The 15179-nt window shown below is 34.5% G+C and overlaps 1 protein-coding gene across 3 annotated transcripts in view; it reads right to left on the bottom strand.

Moving 5' to 3' along the window:
- The window catches only part of LOC124163949, a 250680-nt gene that overhangs the window by 8372 nt on the left and 227129 nt on the right, over positions 1-15179 (bottom strand). Inside the window, exons 5-8 of one of the 3 annotated variants that reach the window (XM_046541072.1) lie at positions 13457-13989; positions 10115-10144; positions 9583-9663; positions 85-765 (exon numbers count right to left, since the gene is read on the bottom strand). In XM_046541072.1, coding sequence (XP_046397028.1) covers positions 85-765; positions 9583-9663; positions 10115-10144; positions 13457-13989 — 1325 coding nt within the window. The remainder of the gene's footprint in view (positions 1-84; positions 766-9582; positions 9664-10114; positions 10145-13456; positions 13990-15179) is intronic. The other 2 variants (XM_046541073.1, XM_046541074.1) reach the window with 2 other exon arrangements.

Raw genomic sequence — 15179 nt, 5'->3', positions numbered from 1 at the left:
AAACATCATCCCGGCCTGAATTTTTTATCACTGTATTAATTTTGCCTTCATCAATTTTCTTGCAAGCATTATGTCCGCACTTACTTGTTGAAATCGTGTCTTTCGATGCTTTGGGAGTGGGGCGTCATCATCCAGGCTGCCTCTGCTCCCTCCCAGCGGAAACTGTCGCACACTTCTCATTCCTAACTTGTCACACTTTTGCCCTAAAGAAGTGGCACTTGTCTCCTCGGCGAGCAATCCTCGCAAGGCACTTACGAGTGCCGTATCTCCGGAAGCACTTTTTGTCATCCCGCCACCCACTTGTGAAGAGGGTGAGGTCAATGCAGGGGTGGGGGTAGAGGGGAATGGCACAAGGGCACCCGATGAAGGGCTCATGGGACTCGTCAAGTCTCCTCCCTTGACTGCCCCCACTTTCCTAGTGCTGTCGAGTGGGTTCACGTAGAGATTGTTTGAGTCGTCATCAAGGAGGTCGGCCTGGGAGGCAGATGGGTGTGTCCTGCAGCTGGCATATGTCTCTGAGCTATCCACGCTGCTTCCACCGTCCCTCTCAGCACACTCCCTCCTCTCCCTGCTGATGCCCTCCAGCCTAACTAGACTATTCTCCAGTCCTCTGGCACTGTTTCCATTTTTTATTGCTCCTGGTCGAAATGACATCATTTCAATGGCATTTTGTGGCGGGGAATTACAAATTTGTAGTTGTTGCTGAGGGAAGTCTCTTGTTGGTAGAGGCATAAGGCTCTCAGCGTCGATGAATTCTTTGAAGTCCTGCAGCATTGTGTGTAAGCAAAATTATGGGAATATTAAGACACCTTTATGAAACATGATATAGGTACTTAAACTTGTGTGGGGCTGGTCAATTTGGCTTCTTTAACAATTAGTGGATTTGAAATGGTGACATGACTAACAACAATTTATTTATTCACCTCAAACAATAGTTAAGTCCTAAACTGCAAATTCAAAACATGGCTTAGATAAAATAGTATCTTGTTTCTATATGATCAATCGAAGTAGATGAGGAGATTTAAAAGATAATCATAGGGTAATTTTAATGTTAGCTCCTTATGTTTAAAAATAATAGTGAACGGGCTCTTTTGAATAACATTCACTACAAGACTTGCTAATGATTCTACATGCAATGTTAATGCCTACAATTTACGGATATAGCAGTTTTTACTTGGTTTGATTTCTATAATTATATTACTTAATGCCTTAAATATGATGGCGTACATATCTCGCTGGTACATTTTTTAGCAAGTGAATTCAATTTGTATCGGAGTTAGTGTTTTTTGGGGCCTACTCTGACTAATATGTAAGTTGTTGTTAACATTTAACTTCCTATCAGTCACCAAGTTAAACATGTTCACTTACCTTGTAAGTTTAAATTTCAACATAATTTTAATAATTGTGACTATTGATGAAGGTAACGTATTCAGAGGGAAAAGTTCTTATGAGTGTGTGCACATGTTTTTGAGGAATACTACTATTATTTTCTGTGAACTGAGAATAAAATTTTAACTTATTTATGAACTTGTCACTTGAAAGAATTTTCAGCTCCCTTAACTTTTATAGAGAATATTTTTGTGCAAGTTTTAGCTTTAAAAAATGAACAAGTCCTGGCCAGAGGTATGGATTTTCATGTTCGTATTTTGTCTAACTAGAGGGATCAAATAAAGTGGCTTAGCGTGATTGAAAAGTTGCTGTGTTGCAAAAATGAAGTGTATTCTCTATATATTAACTGAATGAAATGAATCCATTTGAATTATTTGTCATGAATGTTTGGATGAGGTGACCTAAGGTATGGTAAAGTGGAGACTAAGTCTAAATGTAGGTTTGATATTACAAAGGTTGCAGTCTGCTATTCTGCATGCTTTATCAACTCTTCTGGAGAAGTTTTCATCAAGGCAATTTTCCACACCCAATTGCATCTTAAAAAAGGATAGGTGGTAAAGGGGGTTGTAAAGGAACTCCTCTCTATATGAAAATTATTCTGTAGTTATTTGAGACCAGTCTTGTATGATTTTAGTGTGCGATCACCATCATGTTTCACATCCCATCGCAGAAACATATTCAAATACTCTAAAGATTTGCTTTCATCTAAGGGTTGTAATCAGTAGTTATGGATATATTAATGCATATATCTATGTATCTGTTTGTGGATTGTCTCACTCACCTCCTCCCGCTCGATTGTACGTGGAGAGAGACCCTCAATTCACAATAAAAATAAGCAAGTTCAATGAAGTCATTGCCATCAATTCTCACATCACACTTCTTATAGAGTCACAAAATTTTTGTTCACTTTGGCGCGATAGGGAGAGGGTCATTTGAGCTTGTCTCATTTGAGAGGGGTCTCATTATGCCCTTTGGCCATCTCTCCAATCCTCCTTCCCCCTCCTCCTCCTCTCTCCTGTCCCCTCATCTCATCATCAACCGCACCATCCTCCTGCAATGCATCGTAGCCAATGGGTTGATTAATCTGTAGATATCTTTTCACTCAGTCACTTTTTAAGTTTGTATACCTGACAGCTTTCATAACTTTTTGGACTTAAATAAAAAATTCTCTGCATGAGAGTACAAAGTAATAGTGAAGCCTTATTTTCATCAAACAGACTGTACAAAATACTGTATTCATTAAAAGCAGTCGGAAAATATTAGTGGTGATAGTTTAATTATAAGCATAGAGTATGCAGTGAAACAAAATTATGTAACTTTACATTATATGTTTTGATATTGCATATGCAGTAAGATTTATTTTATTATAAGTGTGTTTATAACATAACTGGAAGCTGTATTATAGTTCGTGAGGAATATATTTAGTGTGATAGTGCCATGTTTCTAAGATAAAAACAGCAGATGAAAACATAGGCATATGTTGAATAGAATTAAAGGAAAGCATTGAGGCATTCATTTAAAATTTTATATAAGTTTTATTTTTTTTTAGCAGAAGCAATGCAATTTAGTGAAAAGTATCAAATTTGCTATAGGTAAAAGTAAGCAGTCATAGCAATAGTTCTTGATTTGAATTAAATAGAGAATGATCATTGGCATGAAATAAATTCATTGATTTAATACCATTACTAATTAAGCTTTCACATCCAAGGATTCAAAGAATCTGCATCTTTAAAATGTAGGGAGAGCATGTCTTTCTGCACAAAAACTATCCTTTGGGATATAATCATTTCTTTAGTTACTTTTAATAACAATATGTTAAAGTCATTCTTGATTGCTATGTACATCTAGCATGAATTATTCAATATGGTCATAATAAAAAATTATAATTGCCAAATGATGTTTCCAGGCATAGAATGCTATTTAAGGATATACTTTTGATGGTGCTCATTGTCATTTGATACACCCCAATTTTTTCTACTAAGTATTGAATATTCTTGAAGTAAAAGTAAAACTCATTCCAGTTATTCTAAAACTTGAATTTTTAGTATTTGCACCCATATTGACAAAAAAGTCTGACCTGTATGTCGTATATGCTATAACAAGATTGAAAATGTAGAGATGCATTCATTAAAATTCTTCAAGAATCATTACTTTATTATTATTTTTCAGGATCTGATTTGAAAAAAATTCTGCTTTAGAGATCTCTACAACAGGCTCAAAATTTATCAATTGTAGCTCTGGTTGCATGCTGAATCTTTAGTCAAAATTGTGTTAGTCAATGAATTATTGATTATTTAAATGGAAAATTTTTTTTTAAGTCATGCAAAAAATTAAAATGAGCACATTTTCGTACTTGAGAGGGTTTGTGGATGTTGGCAAATCATGATTTAACTATGTATGTAGTAATGAGTACATCATCAAAACTTCTGTGAATTAGAGTTAAATTCAGTGTGTTTTGAAAAATAAATGTAATTAAATGCTTTTTTATGTCTGTATTTGATTGAATGCATTGGATATGCTCAGTCACCAACATTTTTCATTAGTTTTAACCACACATTTACAAAATTATGAGGAAGTTTATTCTATTTTATGAGGGAATTTATTGCTTTTTAAAGGCGCATAAAAATGTCATGTCTGTCTGAAATTAAGTGTGACTTTAAAAGTATAAGAGTATCCATTTGAGGTGAACCTGAGCAAAAATTCTACAATTTTTGGGGAACCTACTGCAGCCATCTATGTGAAATGAGGTTGAAAAAGTCATTTAATGCTATGAAAGTGGTAGGATAAAGTGAGTGAATATTTGAAATTCCATCCTCTTTCGTGTGAGTAAAAATATGAAAACAACATAAAGGAGCTCTGCCTCCACTGATTGCATCATCACCTTTAAATCCAATATTTGCCCTCATAATGCTGTTAAGATAGCCCTAAAACACCAGTTTCAACTCCTGCCATTTACTCTCATCACATGCCTTGTGCCACATAGTATTTGACCTCGAAATAAACATTTCACAATGCATCTTGCATGATGCACTTATAATTCACGCTAATTGAAAGCTTACATAAGCATATTTTAGGACCTACCACCTCCTGCAAACAGAGTACAAAAACATCTAAGACGTATCAATTTCGTTTCATTTTGCAGAGAAAGCTGGTGTACAGTGGTGGGTGAAGTAGGCAGCCATTCTGTCTAACTGTTTGCCCAGATCGTAAAATATTTTGATGGCCACAGAAATATGGATGATAGACAATGACATAATCATAGAAATTTCCTAATGCTCCCGTTTTGACTCTGAATGTAAGCATCCACTACTTCATGTACCAGAGGACTATCTCTGTGAGGTGAGTTTTATGTTAAACCTAAAATCAAGAAACCCTTGACCGAGCCTTTCTTCTCTTTCAAGAAGCATGAATGACAATGTCAGGTTGGAATTCCTATACCATTTTTCCGAACTGACGGCGGCTGGGTGGAAAATAGAAACTAGCCAATGAGAAGTGCTGCCCCTTCCACCTCTCCATTCCCCTCCATCCCCTTCCCTTTTCCCCTCCGCTCCCCTCCATATGGCTGATCGGCGTTGCCAGCCTTGGGAATAACGGTACTTTCGGGGGTGGCAGAACGAGCACTGTGCGATCTCCAAAGATTCGGCTTGGCAACACTGCTAGCTGGAGAGCAATATGCACTGCACGGAGTTCGGGGAGAGACTGCAGGCTCTTCTACACTCTCTCCTGTCGCTCTTCTGTGATTGGCTAGAAGAGTGGGTGGGTTTCGAGCACGCTCACGGTCAGCCGCCATCAGTTCAGAAAAATGGTATAGTTGAGATGCAAGTCAATCCTAAGGTTGGCTTGGAAAGGCAAAGGTAGGGCTCACTGCAGACTGAGCCAAAGTTGCTTCCTGATTATGTGTGATTAATTCTATCCTTTTACTTCTCATTTGGGCAGTTGGTAGCATATATTACTGGTATTTCTAAAATATTTTTTTCCTTGTAAATATGTTTTTATTCCTTTCTTTTCTTCTGATTCATTCTAAACTTGACTCTTTATTTTCTTTAGTCGCAACTGATAAGTCGTTATTCCTCTTTTCCTCTTGGTCATTCAAAGTCTTTCAAATATTTTCACAATTCTTATTATTAATTAATGGAATCTGACTCAGAAAAAGCTTCAGGATGAAACTTCTTTCAAGCTCAGAAGGACATGAATATTTATACATGCATCTTTGAGAACATGGAACTTATCAGTACAAGAATTTAATGGGAGTATAAGATTAATCGGGAATATGTAGTATTCACCCAATCTAAAAGAACTCCCAATCTGGAAGCCAGGTATTTCAGTTACAATTTATATAAAAAAATTGGCAGAAATGGTATTGTTAAAGTTTGCTGGTCATATTAGTTGTTGTGGGAATGTTGTTTTTCGACAAGATTTTCACTTTTAAGTTATTAACTAAATACCTACTTAAAGTGCCTCACAAAGATAATGATTAAATAACTATATGGGAGCATAGTGGCCTAGTGTGTAGATAATTAGGGTGCTGTCCCTTAGTTCATGTCTGAGGTTAACTTTTGTGCACCTCTATCAAAAATTGAGATGCAGGAAGTGGTCCTGGGAAAATAATGGACTTCTTCACGTGAATGAGGCTGAATCATTTGCCTGTAGCTAAGTCCTAAGTGAGGTATACTCTCATCTATCTAAAACCAACCTTTGAGTTGAATCACTCAGTGAGTGATAAATATTAATGATGCATCAATTGATGAGGGCATTATGTGAACAACATTTCTCTAGCAAGAAAAATATTCTGTGAATTTGATGAACATATTTCAAAGAAAGAACTAGATATTTGCCATCATGCCTATTTACAAGTTCAATTTAACATCCTTTGTACAAGTTAACTTATTGTCTCGATATAATAAAAAATGAATAACGCAAAAAAACCATAGGTTTCCACATTTTATTGCGGTCATCTAAATTATTACTGTAAATGGACAGAAAATGTCTATTTTTAGGTTTCAAAAATAAAATTTAGAGATATTAATGACTAACAGACGAATTAAATACAAAAAACATGAAGATCCATTGGGAATTTTGCAAATGGAATGATTCAATTTAGAATTTTCCAAGTTCTCGCTTTCATTCATGAGGCATGAGTTACACCTTTTTCTAATACCTGTTGGTAACTCACCTAAAAGCTGAAATTCCTGTTTTTAATTAATTTAATTAGTCATGTTTCAATGTTTTGGTCACTAACTTAAAGATGTCTAAGTATTTTCAAAATTGGATAACTGCCTTAACTGCTCACACATTCAAGTTTTACTGTCTGTGGTTAAAAATGTAAATTTGTACTCCATAACTCCATAAAAGCAAAGCTTCCTTTTTTATTTTAAAGCATTAGTGTAATGGCCTATCACAAGGGATTGTGTTAATTGAAAAATTACAGTTTGATAGGGAAAAACTAAGTAATTTCACAACACTTTGTAAACTATCTTGCATTAATGAGGTAAGACGTTAAGAATTTTAGATATTGCTAATCATGCAACCTGATAAGCTTGAGTTACAAAATTTGCTTACCTGCTGTAATATAAAGTTTGTTTTTTCTGAAAATCCTCAAAATGGTGTAAGAAAGTGTAAGGTGAATTTAAAAAAATAGTATTCTTCATAAAAATAAGAAATCTACCACAGTTATGTACATAATTATCTCTCTGTTTATGTTGATAAATGCTACTAATATGTAATGGATATCATGTTTCTCTGCTCAATGTATTTAACACCATCCCTACTTTTGTCCAAGAACTTGATTAAGATAGTTGAGAGAAATGGACAATAACAACAAGGCTTTAAAATTCATATAGAGAGGAGATTGAATAGGTTATGGATGATAGAACAGGAAGATACTAATTTTTAGATGACATATTAAAGTATTATTTTTTTTGTAAATTCATTAGCCAATATAAGCATTCAAATTCATTGATCATTATTATGAGGAATAGCTACCATTCCAAAATGTTAGCAAGCAGTATGCAGACTACATTCTCCAAAAAAGCACTCATGCATTTGAAACATGCATAAATCTTATTTTAAGCAGCAAATGTATTTTGTGAGTGGTCATTTTTCCTGAAATAAAATATGAGGTTACCGAAATTCTTGTCTAATATAAAATATTGAATCTTCCCCTGAGACGATAAATCTATAGTTATCAAAGGTCTGGGTGTGAAAATGAGGGGCAGAAATCTCGATTTTGATAATGCAGTATAATACAGTCTCATGTAGTTATGAGTTCAATGTTTAATCTAGAGAAAGTAATGCTAGCAGTGGTGTTTTACAATTATGAAAAATATAAATTAGCGTACTGAAAAAAATGTTACAAGCTTTTTATCGTCTGAGATATCACCCCAAAACAATTAGTTATTATATCCTAAATATATAGACATCTTTAATTCTAAAACATAAAATCTGTGAATAATTTACATGAGTGATTTAATATATGAGTAGGGAAAAGCAAATGGTGGATGTTTCATTTATGATATGAATGTTCATCCTCGACACACAATCCTCTCTTCAAAAGGGAAGATAATTGACTCCAAGCTTTTTACTGCAGATTTTCTGAGAATTCATTTGTCAATCAAGGTAAAAAAGTGAACCAAAGCATTCTTTATTTGATTAGTGCAAGGAAGTAAACCATTGGAGCCACAAGTATCGTGCAGATAAAGAGGTCACTTTGATGATGGTGCTTAATTGCTGTACGTAAATAAACATGCTAATATGGTTTAAGCCTACCTAATAAGTAACAAGTTCAAAAACTGCATTCTTAAAAATTATTAAAAACTGGAAAAAATCTAAGGCAGTATGGCTCCAGTAAGTGTAATTTTGGCTGCTGGGAGCAGTTTGCGGGTACAAGAGAATGTGGATTGGCACGAGGGTCGTGTATAACTTAGGGAATGAAGGAGAATGTTATTGATGATAATATGCTAATGTGTATAAAGTTGGAAAAATATTTCTTGCATCATAAAGTAGCTTTAAATCAAGCTGGCACAAAGCAGTCTGAAGACTATGTGTGTTCTGGAACTTATATTTGCAACAATTATGAGAAGTTCTTTTAACATCACAGGATGTGACCAATGAATTCACTGTAATGCTTTTAGGTATGGTAAAAGCATGTTTTTGCACTCTTTCTAACTATCTGTTATCAACTGTTTTATTATTCAAATGTAAGGGACTATTAACCTCTGAAAATCACATTTTCTACTCAAAAGGGAGAGTCAAATCAGATAGATGGCTTATTAACTACCATGTATTATAATTTTTTATTTACTATCTAGCAGAGGTTTTTCATGTAATTTACAAATACTACTGTTGTATGTGTGTAAATATATGCTAGTACAATAAGTTTGGAGTTAAAGAGCACTATAATTGCTTTTGAGACCTGAAAGTTGAAGTCAATAAAATGGATATTCTGGAAAAAATTGAAATAGCAATGTGTGCCATCAGTATGAGTCACCAACTCTTACTTAATCCTTAATTGGTAATCATGATAGTTGTGTCATGTAATCTCTTGCTTCGAGGGTTAATACAGGCAGTAGATGGGTAAAATTTTATTGTTATTGCACTTCTATTCATAAATATATTTAGGACTGTCACAGATATCTTTCAAACCTTTATTTTGAAAAGAGTTATCATACATCAGTGCCTTTGTACATTATGCACTGGTTTTGATGAGGTACTAACCCTCCATTTTTCTGATATGTAGATCGCGTAAGCAATAATGTTATCTTGAATGGGCATATGAGAACTGGGAGCAATGAAGCATTTAAACTGGGTAAAGAATGTAAGTTGAAATTAACTGCAGTATTCGTTGCTAATAGTTTATTACTAGTATGTGAAGTGCCATCATATTTGATAGGAAAAGGGATAGTGACAAGATAGTTATTAGATGAATTAAGAAACAAATCATGCTGAATTAAGTCAATAGTGGCTTTTCCAAAAAAAGATATCTCAGTGGATGAGTGGTTATGGCTCTTGTACCCTTAATGCTCATAAAGCAGAGTGAACTTTGGGTGGTGCTTTCATCCTTTTTAACAGCCAGAGAGCACAATCAGCACTACGGGCAAAGAAATCGCACTACTCTTTTCACACTACTAATTTACAGTGACAGATTAACTTTCTAGGGCTACAAATCGGAAAGAGGGAATAAAGACGCAATACTACCTTCGAGGTGCAAAAGCAACATTCGAACTCACTAGGCAATTCGTCACTTTTCTCACTTTTCTTGTCTTTTTTGCTGTCCTCCTACAAAGAGAAGAAATAGATGTGTGTAGATAGAAGAGGGTTTTTATTTAAAGTAAGAAAACTTTAGGAAGATTATTGAAGTTACTGATGGCTGAGAAGAGGATTTGCTGAAGATGTTGTCGCTTCATGTCAATAATAAAAAAACAGATGTAAGGATTTACTTCATGCTGTGGTGGGAATATTTAGATAAAAATATAATTGGAAGGTCAATTTTTTATTAATGTGGCTCTTTCAAATTTCTTTCCACTAGAGAAAAAACTGCAATTTGGAGTAAGAATTATTTTAAAGTAAACGATGATGAGATTGAGCCAACTGGCTTCCTGGAATGATATATAGTCATAAATAAATTAAATTATTTCAGTTATTTCTAAAAGTTGTCATGATATTACAATTGCCACACTTATCTAAGTAACAAATTTCTCGATAAGGTGGAGTTAACAGATTAACTTACCACATTTGACTTTGACTTGGAATATGCAGACTTGTCACAGACATTGAAATGAGAAAGTATGGTTTCATTCCATTAGAATAGGATTGATATTAATACAGTGGATAATATTAAAATGTAATGTTTCAACAAAACATTTTCTTTAATAAGTTGTATTTTTATATTTGCAAGTTTATTAAAAATAGTATTAATTTTATACTTCCTTTTAAAAGAATCTTTGAATAGTTAAATTCTAAAAGACTATTTTAGGAGTTAAAAATGCACAGACCAATTAAAGTATAAGGTATTCACAATGTGATATGTTATTGGTAATTTTTATATTTTATAGTCATTTTTACGATTGAATTTAGCATCCATGAATTGTAGACGCAGGTTATCAATTGTTATGATGGATTATTAAAAAAAAATGGTTGACTTCATGAAATGTAAAATTCTCAGAGCACTTTCCCTTCATTTTTAAAATGTCATTCATTGTCAAGGATGAAGGATTTTAATATGTTACGTTAAACAATACATTATTGTATTAGTTTCAAATGTTGGATTACTTATTGTCCTCGAGAAATCTTAAATTTTATCTTTTTCATTGAGTTTATTCTCTAATTCATTTATAAATGAATTATAATTTATACATTATAATGTATACATTATTACAATATTAACTTTTGAAGTTCATTGTCAACCTCTCTGTAATTGAATTAGTGTGCTTGGCAGAAAAATATAGGACAAGTTTATTAAAAAATAAGTTTAAGTTATTGCAAGTTATGCATCTATTACAAAGCTTTGGATTTTAAAAATGGCAAAACACAATTAATTTAAGTATTAAGGAGATTAAAAGCAGGCAACTATGAAAAAAGAATGAAATAATACACGATGATTAAAGTAAAAGGCAAAATAAAACATAAGAAGCCAAGTCTGCTGGGATTGTGAGGATATGTTTTGGAATGATGATTGCTGCATGGTACACGTCATGTAGCATGTACCAAATGAATTGGGTTAAATCACCTATGATGGACTGGACTTCTCAGAAACATAATTTGTGGCCAAAGGCTATGACGAATTCCTACTAATGCAGTATAGCAAAGATATTCATCACATTGTTAAATTTTTGTCTTGGAGTGCAAGGCCTTTTGCTGCATAGCAAACAATTGTGAACTCCAGCTTTCAACATTGCACCACCCAGTAGTAAATATAATGTTGGTTGCTCTTTCTGGGAGAGTAAAAGTATGATGGGAGATACACTAATACTCATCTAATACCATTATTTTCTTTCACATCATTAGTAGCCTTCCAATATAAACATGATAATTTCAACAGAATTTAATTTTGTTGAAAAAAGTTCCATTTTCTTCATAAAATGTTGTTGGTCAGAACTATTAATTCCGCATTTTATTGTAGCTATATTAGACTGCTACAATTTTGGAGATTTCCATTGTTCTAATGCTACATAATCTTTCTTATAAAGTTATTATTTTTGCAAAATTTGAAGGCTACCTCATCCTGTGCTAATGAAAATATGTATTAATATCATCGTCATGAACAGCTGGAGTGATGATAAGAAATTTCATAGAAGTAGCTTTTTGTATAATATTTTATTGCAGGTTTTCTTTAATATAATTTCTTAGAATTCCGAGGTTTGAGAGAGTTTATACGCATAGAAAACGCATAATTATGCATAAATTAATTTGCAAATTAATCAAAAGTATTTGCGTAGATTTACGTATCCCTATATTTTCTCATTGATTTTTAAATTAGCTTTTCTCTAGCAATTAATATATTTACACAATGCAAATTGAGAGGTGTTTGATTCACTAGTTACACACTACTCTCATTGACAGACATTCAGTTCACCTTAGAATTTGTTTACAGACTCAATTCACCCCTGAATATCCTTGGCTAGAAACTAACAAGAATGTGGATAAACCTCCTTATGCTAACCCAAGATGTGTATTCACTATGGAATAGAAAAAAAATTAATTTTCCGCTCACTTAAGTGATGGAACGTACATAAATTAACCAGTTCAGAGTTTTGATGCTTCACAGTGATCTCCTACAATAAGGCGTCACACTTTCAATTACCTACTTTTGTTTGATTTTTATTATAATATGTAATTATGAACAATCTTGCCTGACTGAGGGGATGAGGGTGAATGAGAGAATTACTCAAATCTGGTAATTCTGGTATGCAAGGAAGGACTCAACCAATCCAATGAAATAATGAGCGCTAGAGATTGTTTGCCTAGAATCGATCATGAAAGACTAAATCACATCTTCCTGCTATGTGAATTGTTGGTATTTATTTTTTAAGCCTACGGATAATAGCAACAAATTCATCATTTATTTCACAGTTAATTGGAAGTGACCATAGAAATTGGTATAGTCTAGCTAAGTATAGGGATATTCTGATTAAGTAATTTTGTAAAAAGCCTTTTCCATCTTAAGGTCCATATTATATATCCTGTGGACAGTAATTTTTGAAAACAAGATTATCATCATTAATAATTTCCACTCATTGTGGCATGGAGATAAATAAGAGCTTCAAAAGTTTTTTGGAAGCTAGGTTACAATTTTCTTGAAATTTTGGGGTGAATGTAAACAACAATTGCAAAAAGGATGATTTCTCTGAATTTGATACTCATTATCATTAATATATAACAGGGTTAGCACCATGCTTCAGTTAGCACTGGTTTCCCTCTGGTTTAAAATAACAAGTATTATTTATTTATTTTCATTTAAGTGTCAAAGAAATATGTTTGCCAAGAAAGGATAGAACGTGTTAGCTGTGAGTTAAATGCAAACATCATACATAATGCTTTGTAGTTGTGGTATGACAGCAGTATTGAATAGAATTTACCTCATTTTGTTGAAGATTATTTATATATAAAGGTACCATATGATGCGTTTCCAATATTTCAATTGCTATTACAGATTAGTGGACAGAAATATATGTATATATATTGAACATGACATATGGAATGAATGAAATACATAAATTTTTAGACACACACTGGTGACATTAATGCAAAATAGGCGATATTTGGAAAATCCAGCCAAGGAACTTGAAGGCATTAAGCATTAGCATCTAATAGTTATCCACAATACTACATGACACCATGTACTTGAGTGCTGAGATTCAAGCCTGTATAAGAACATAAGATACACATTTCTAGTTTAAACGCCATAGAGTAGCCTCCATTTTGATGCTCACCACATAATTATACCCATTTCACATCCATCATCATCATCATCATCATCAATTATATTCAAGTGAACTTTTAGAGATTTGACATGCCTCACATTGCTTCAAGAACATCAAGTAAAATGTACTGACTTTAGTTTGCTACTTACCGGAGTCTGGATTCCTGGTGGCGACCTAGCCATGGGAGAACTCCCATTCCCAGTCACCATTGTCTGTGTCTCTTGGGTCTGCTTCTGTTGTGCCTTCTGCTGCTTCTGTTGTTGCTGCCTCTGTTTCCTCGCGAGGTTGAGCAGATGTGTTCTTGTGCCATCATCATCATCGTCCGCATCGTCTTCCTCGTCCTCCTCCTCCTCCTTTTGCTCTTGCTTTTTCTCTCGCCTCCTTGTCCGTGGGGTCGTGACTGCTGGCGGAGATGACGCCGATGGAGTGGCCGCAACCACGGTTGTCGTGGGAGTGACGGTGGCTGCAGCAGATGCAGGGGTGGGGCGGATTGTCACCGATGCCCCACCACTAGCCCCCCTCCCTCCACCCATCATGCCGCCTGTGCCCCCTCCGGCTCCAGCGGCCACCGCCGCCCCCGCCATCCCAGCCATGCCAGCCACGCCGGCTGCTGTGGCCGAGGCCGTTAGCGAAGCAGTTGGGTTCAACCCCCTCTCACCTCCAGGATTGGCCCCAGCAGCACCTGTAAGGATCACGTGAGATGGGGAGGGTGGCAGAGGATGGGTCGAGGGGAGGGGTTTATGGTTTATGTGTTTTGTGGCGAGAGAGCGATGAAGGGGGTGGTGGGGGTGGAGAGTGAGGGGGTAGGAAGGGAGATGACTTATGATGCTACCTCCTTCACCTACGTGTTGCAACTGATTCCTCCCTTGAATTGGAAATTTTGACAAGGTTGTTAATTTTGGAGAATTTTTTTTTGTGTCAGTCTGGTGGGCATCTAGTAGTTACCATGAATGTAAGAGCATGATTCAAACTTATTTTAGGCTAATAATATTGTTATTTCTAGGCAAGGCATAAATGAGGTTTAACAAATCACTCTCTCTAATCATTGATGTGTGAAATTTCAGTGAAGTAATGTTAAGAAAAAGATGATTCAAGCAATTATGTAAGTACCAGTAAACTACTGCAGGCTTCTTTCCACAGCAAAGCATTAGCTTAGGGTATTTGTTACTTGGGAATGCACGTTCATTTTCAATACTTTTTAGCTTAATTTCATCTGATGTAGGTTTAGACAAGAAACAAATTTGCCTTCATACTCTTCCTCATTCAGATTTCACTGTTTTTATTGAAATCCACCTTTGCAAATGTGGATGATAAATCTACAGCATTTCTCAAACAAACATTCTATGGTGTATAAAGGCAAATAGTTCCTATGAAATAAATGCAAAATTAGTCATGTAATCATGCATGTAGTGCATAATTAAACATTATGTTAATAAAATAATTATTTGAACTTGTGAGAGACCATGGTTGCATAAGTAGTTATTGTTACAAAATTGTATTGTTTATTACAATAATAGGTACTTAGCATGAATGGGAATGAATAAGTGCAAGATTAAGGAAAGGATGTGAAATTCCAGTAGTTTTCAATATGGTGCTTTTTCCTGCTTGACAGTGATTTTTCATTATTGCTAGTGATTGGTAGAATATTGTGGATCATAAAAATGTAATTTGTGGTTTACTTTAAATGCATTTCATTTCTTTGGAAATATTTTTTAAACGGTGTGATGATACTTGAGGAACTTGAATGAAATTAAAATATAGTAAAGTGGATGAGACATTGAATTTTAAATTGAATTAGTGAGCTAAGAGCAACTCTACAAAACCCTTTACTTCATAGTTTTTCTGAGTAATGAGTAATCATTCATATTACCT

Source organism: Ischnura elegans, chromosome 8 (genome assembly GCF_921293095.1).
Source record: "Ischnura elegans chromosome 8, ioIscEleg1.1, whole genome shotgun sequence".
Taxonomy (NCBI): domain Eukaryota; kingdom Metazoa; phylum Arthropoda; class Insecta; order Odonata; family Coenagrionidae; genus Ischnura; species Ischnura elegans.
The sequence above is the reverse complement of the archived record's forward strand: the minus strand, read 5'-3'. Positions and strand labels throughout refer to the sequence as shown.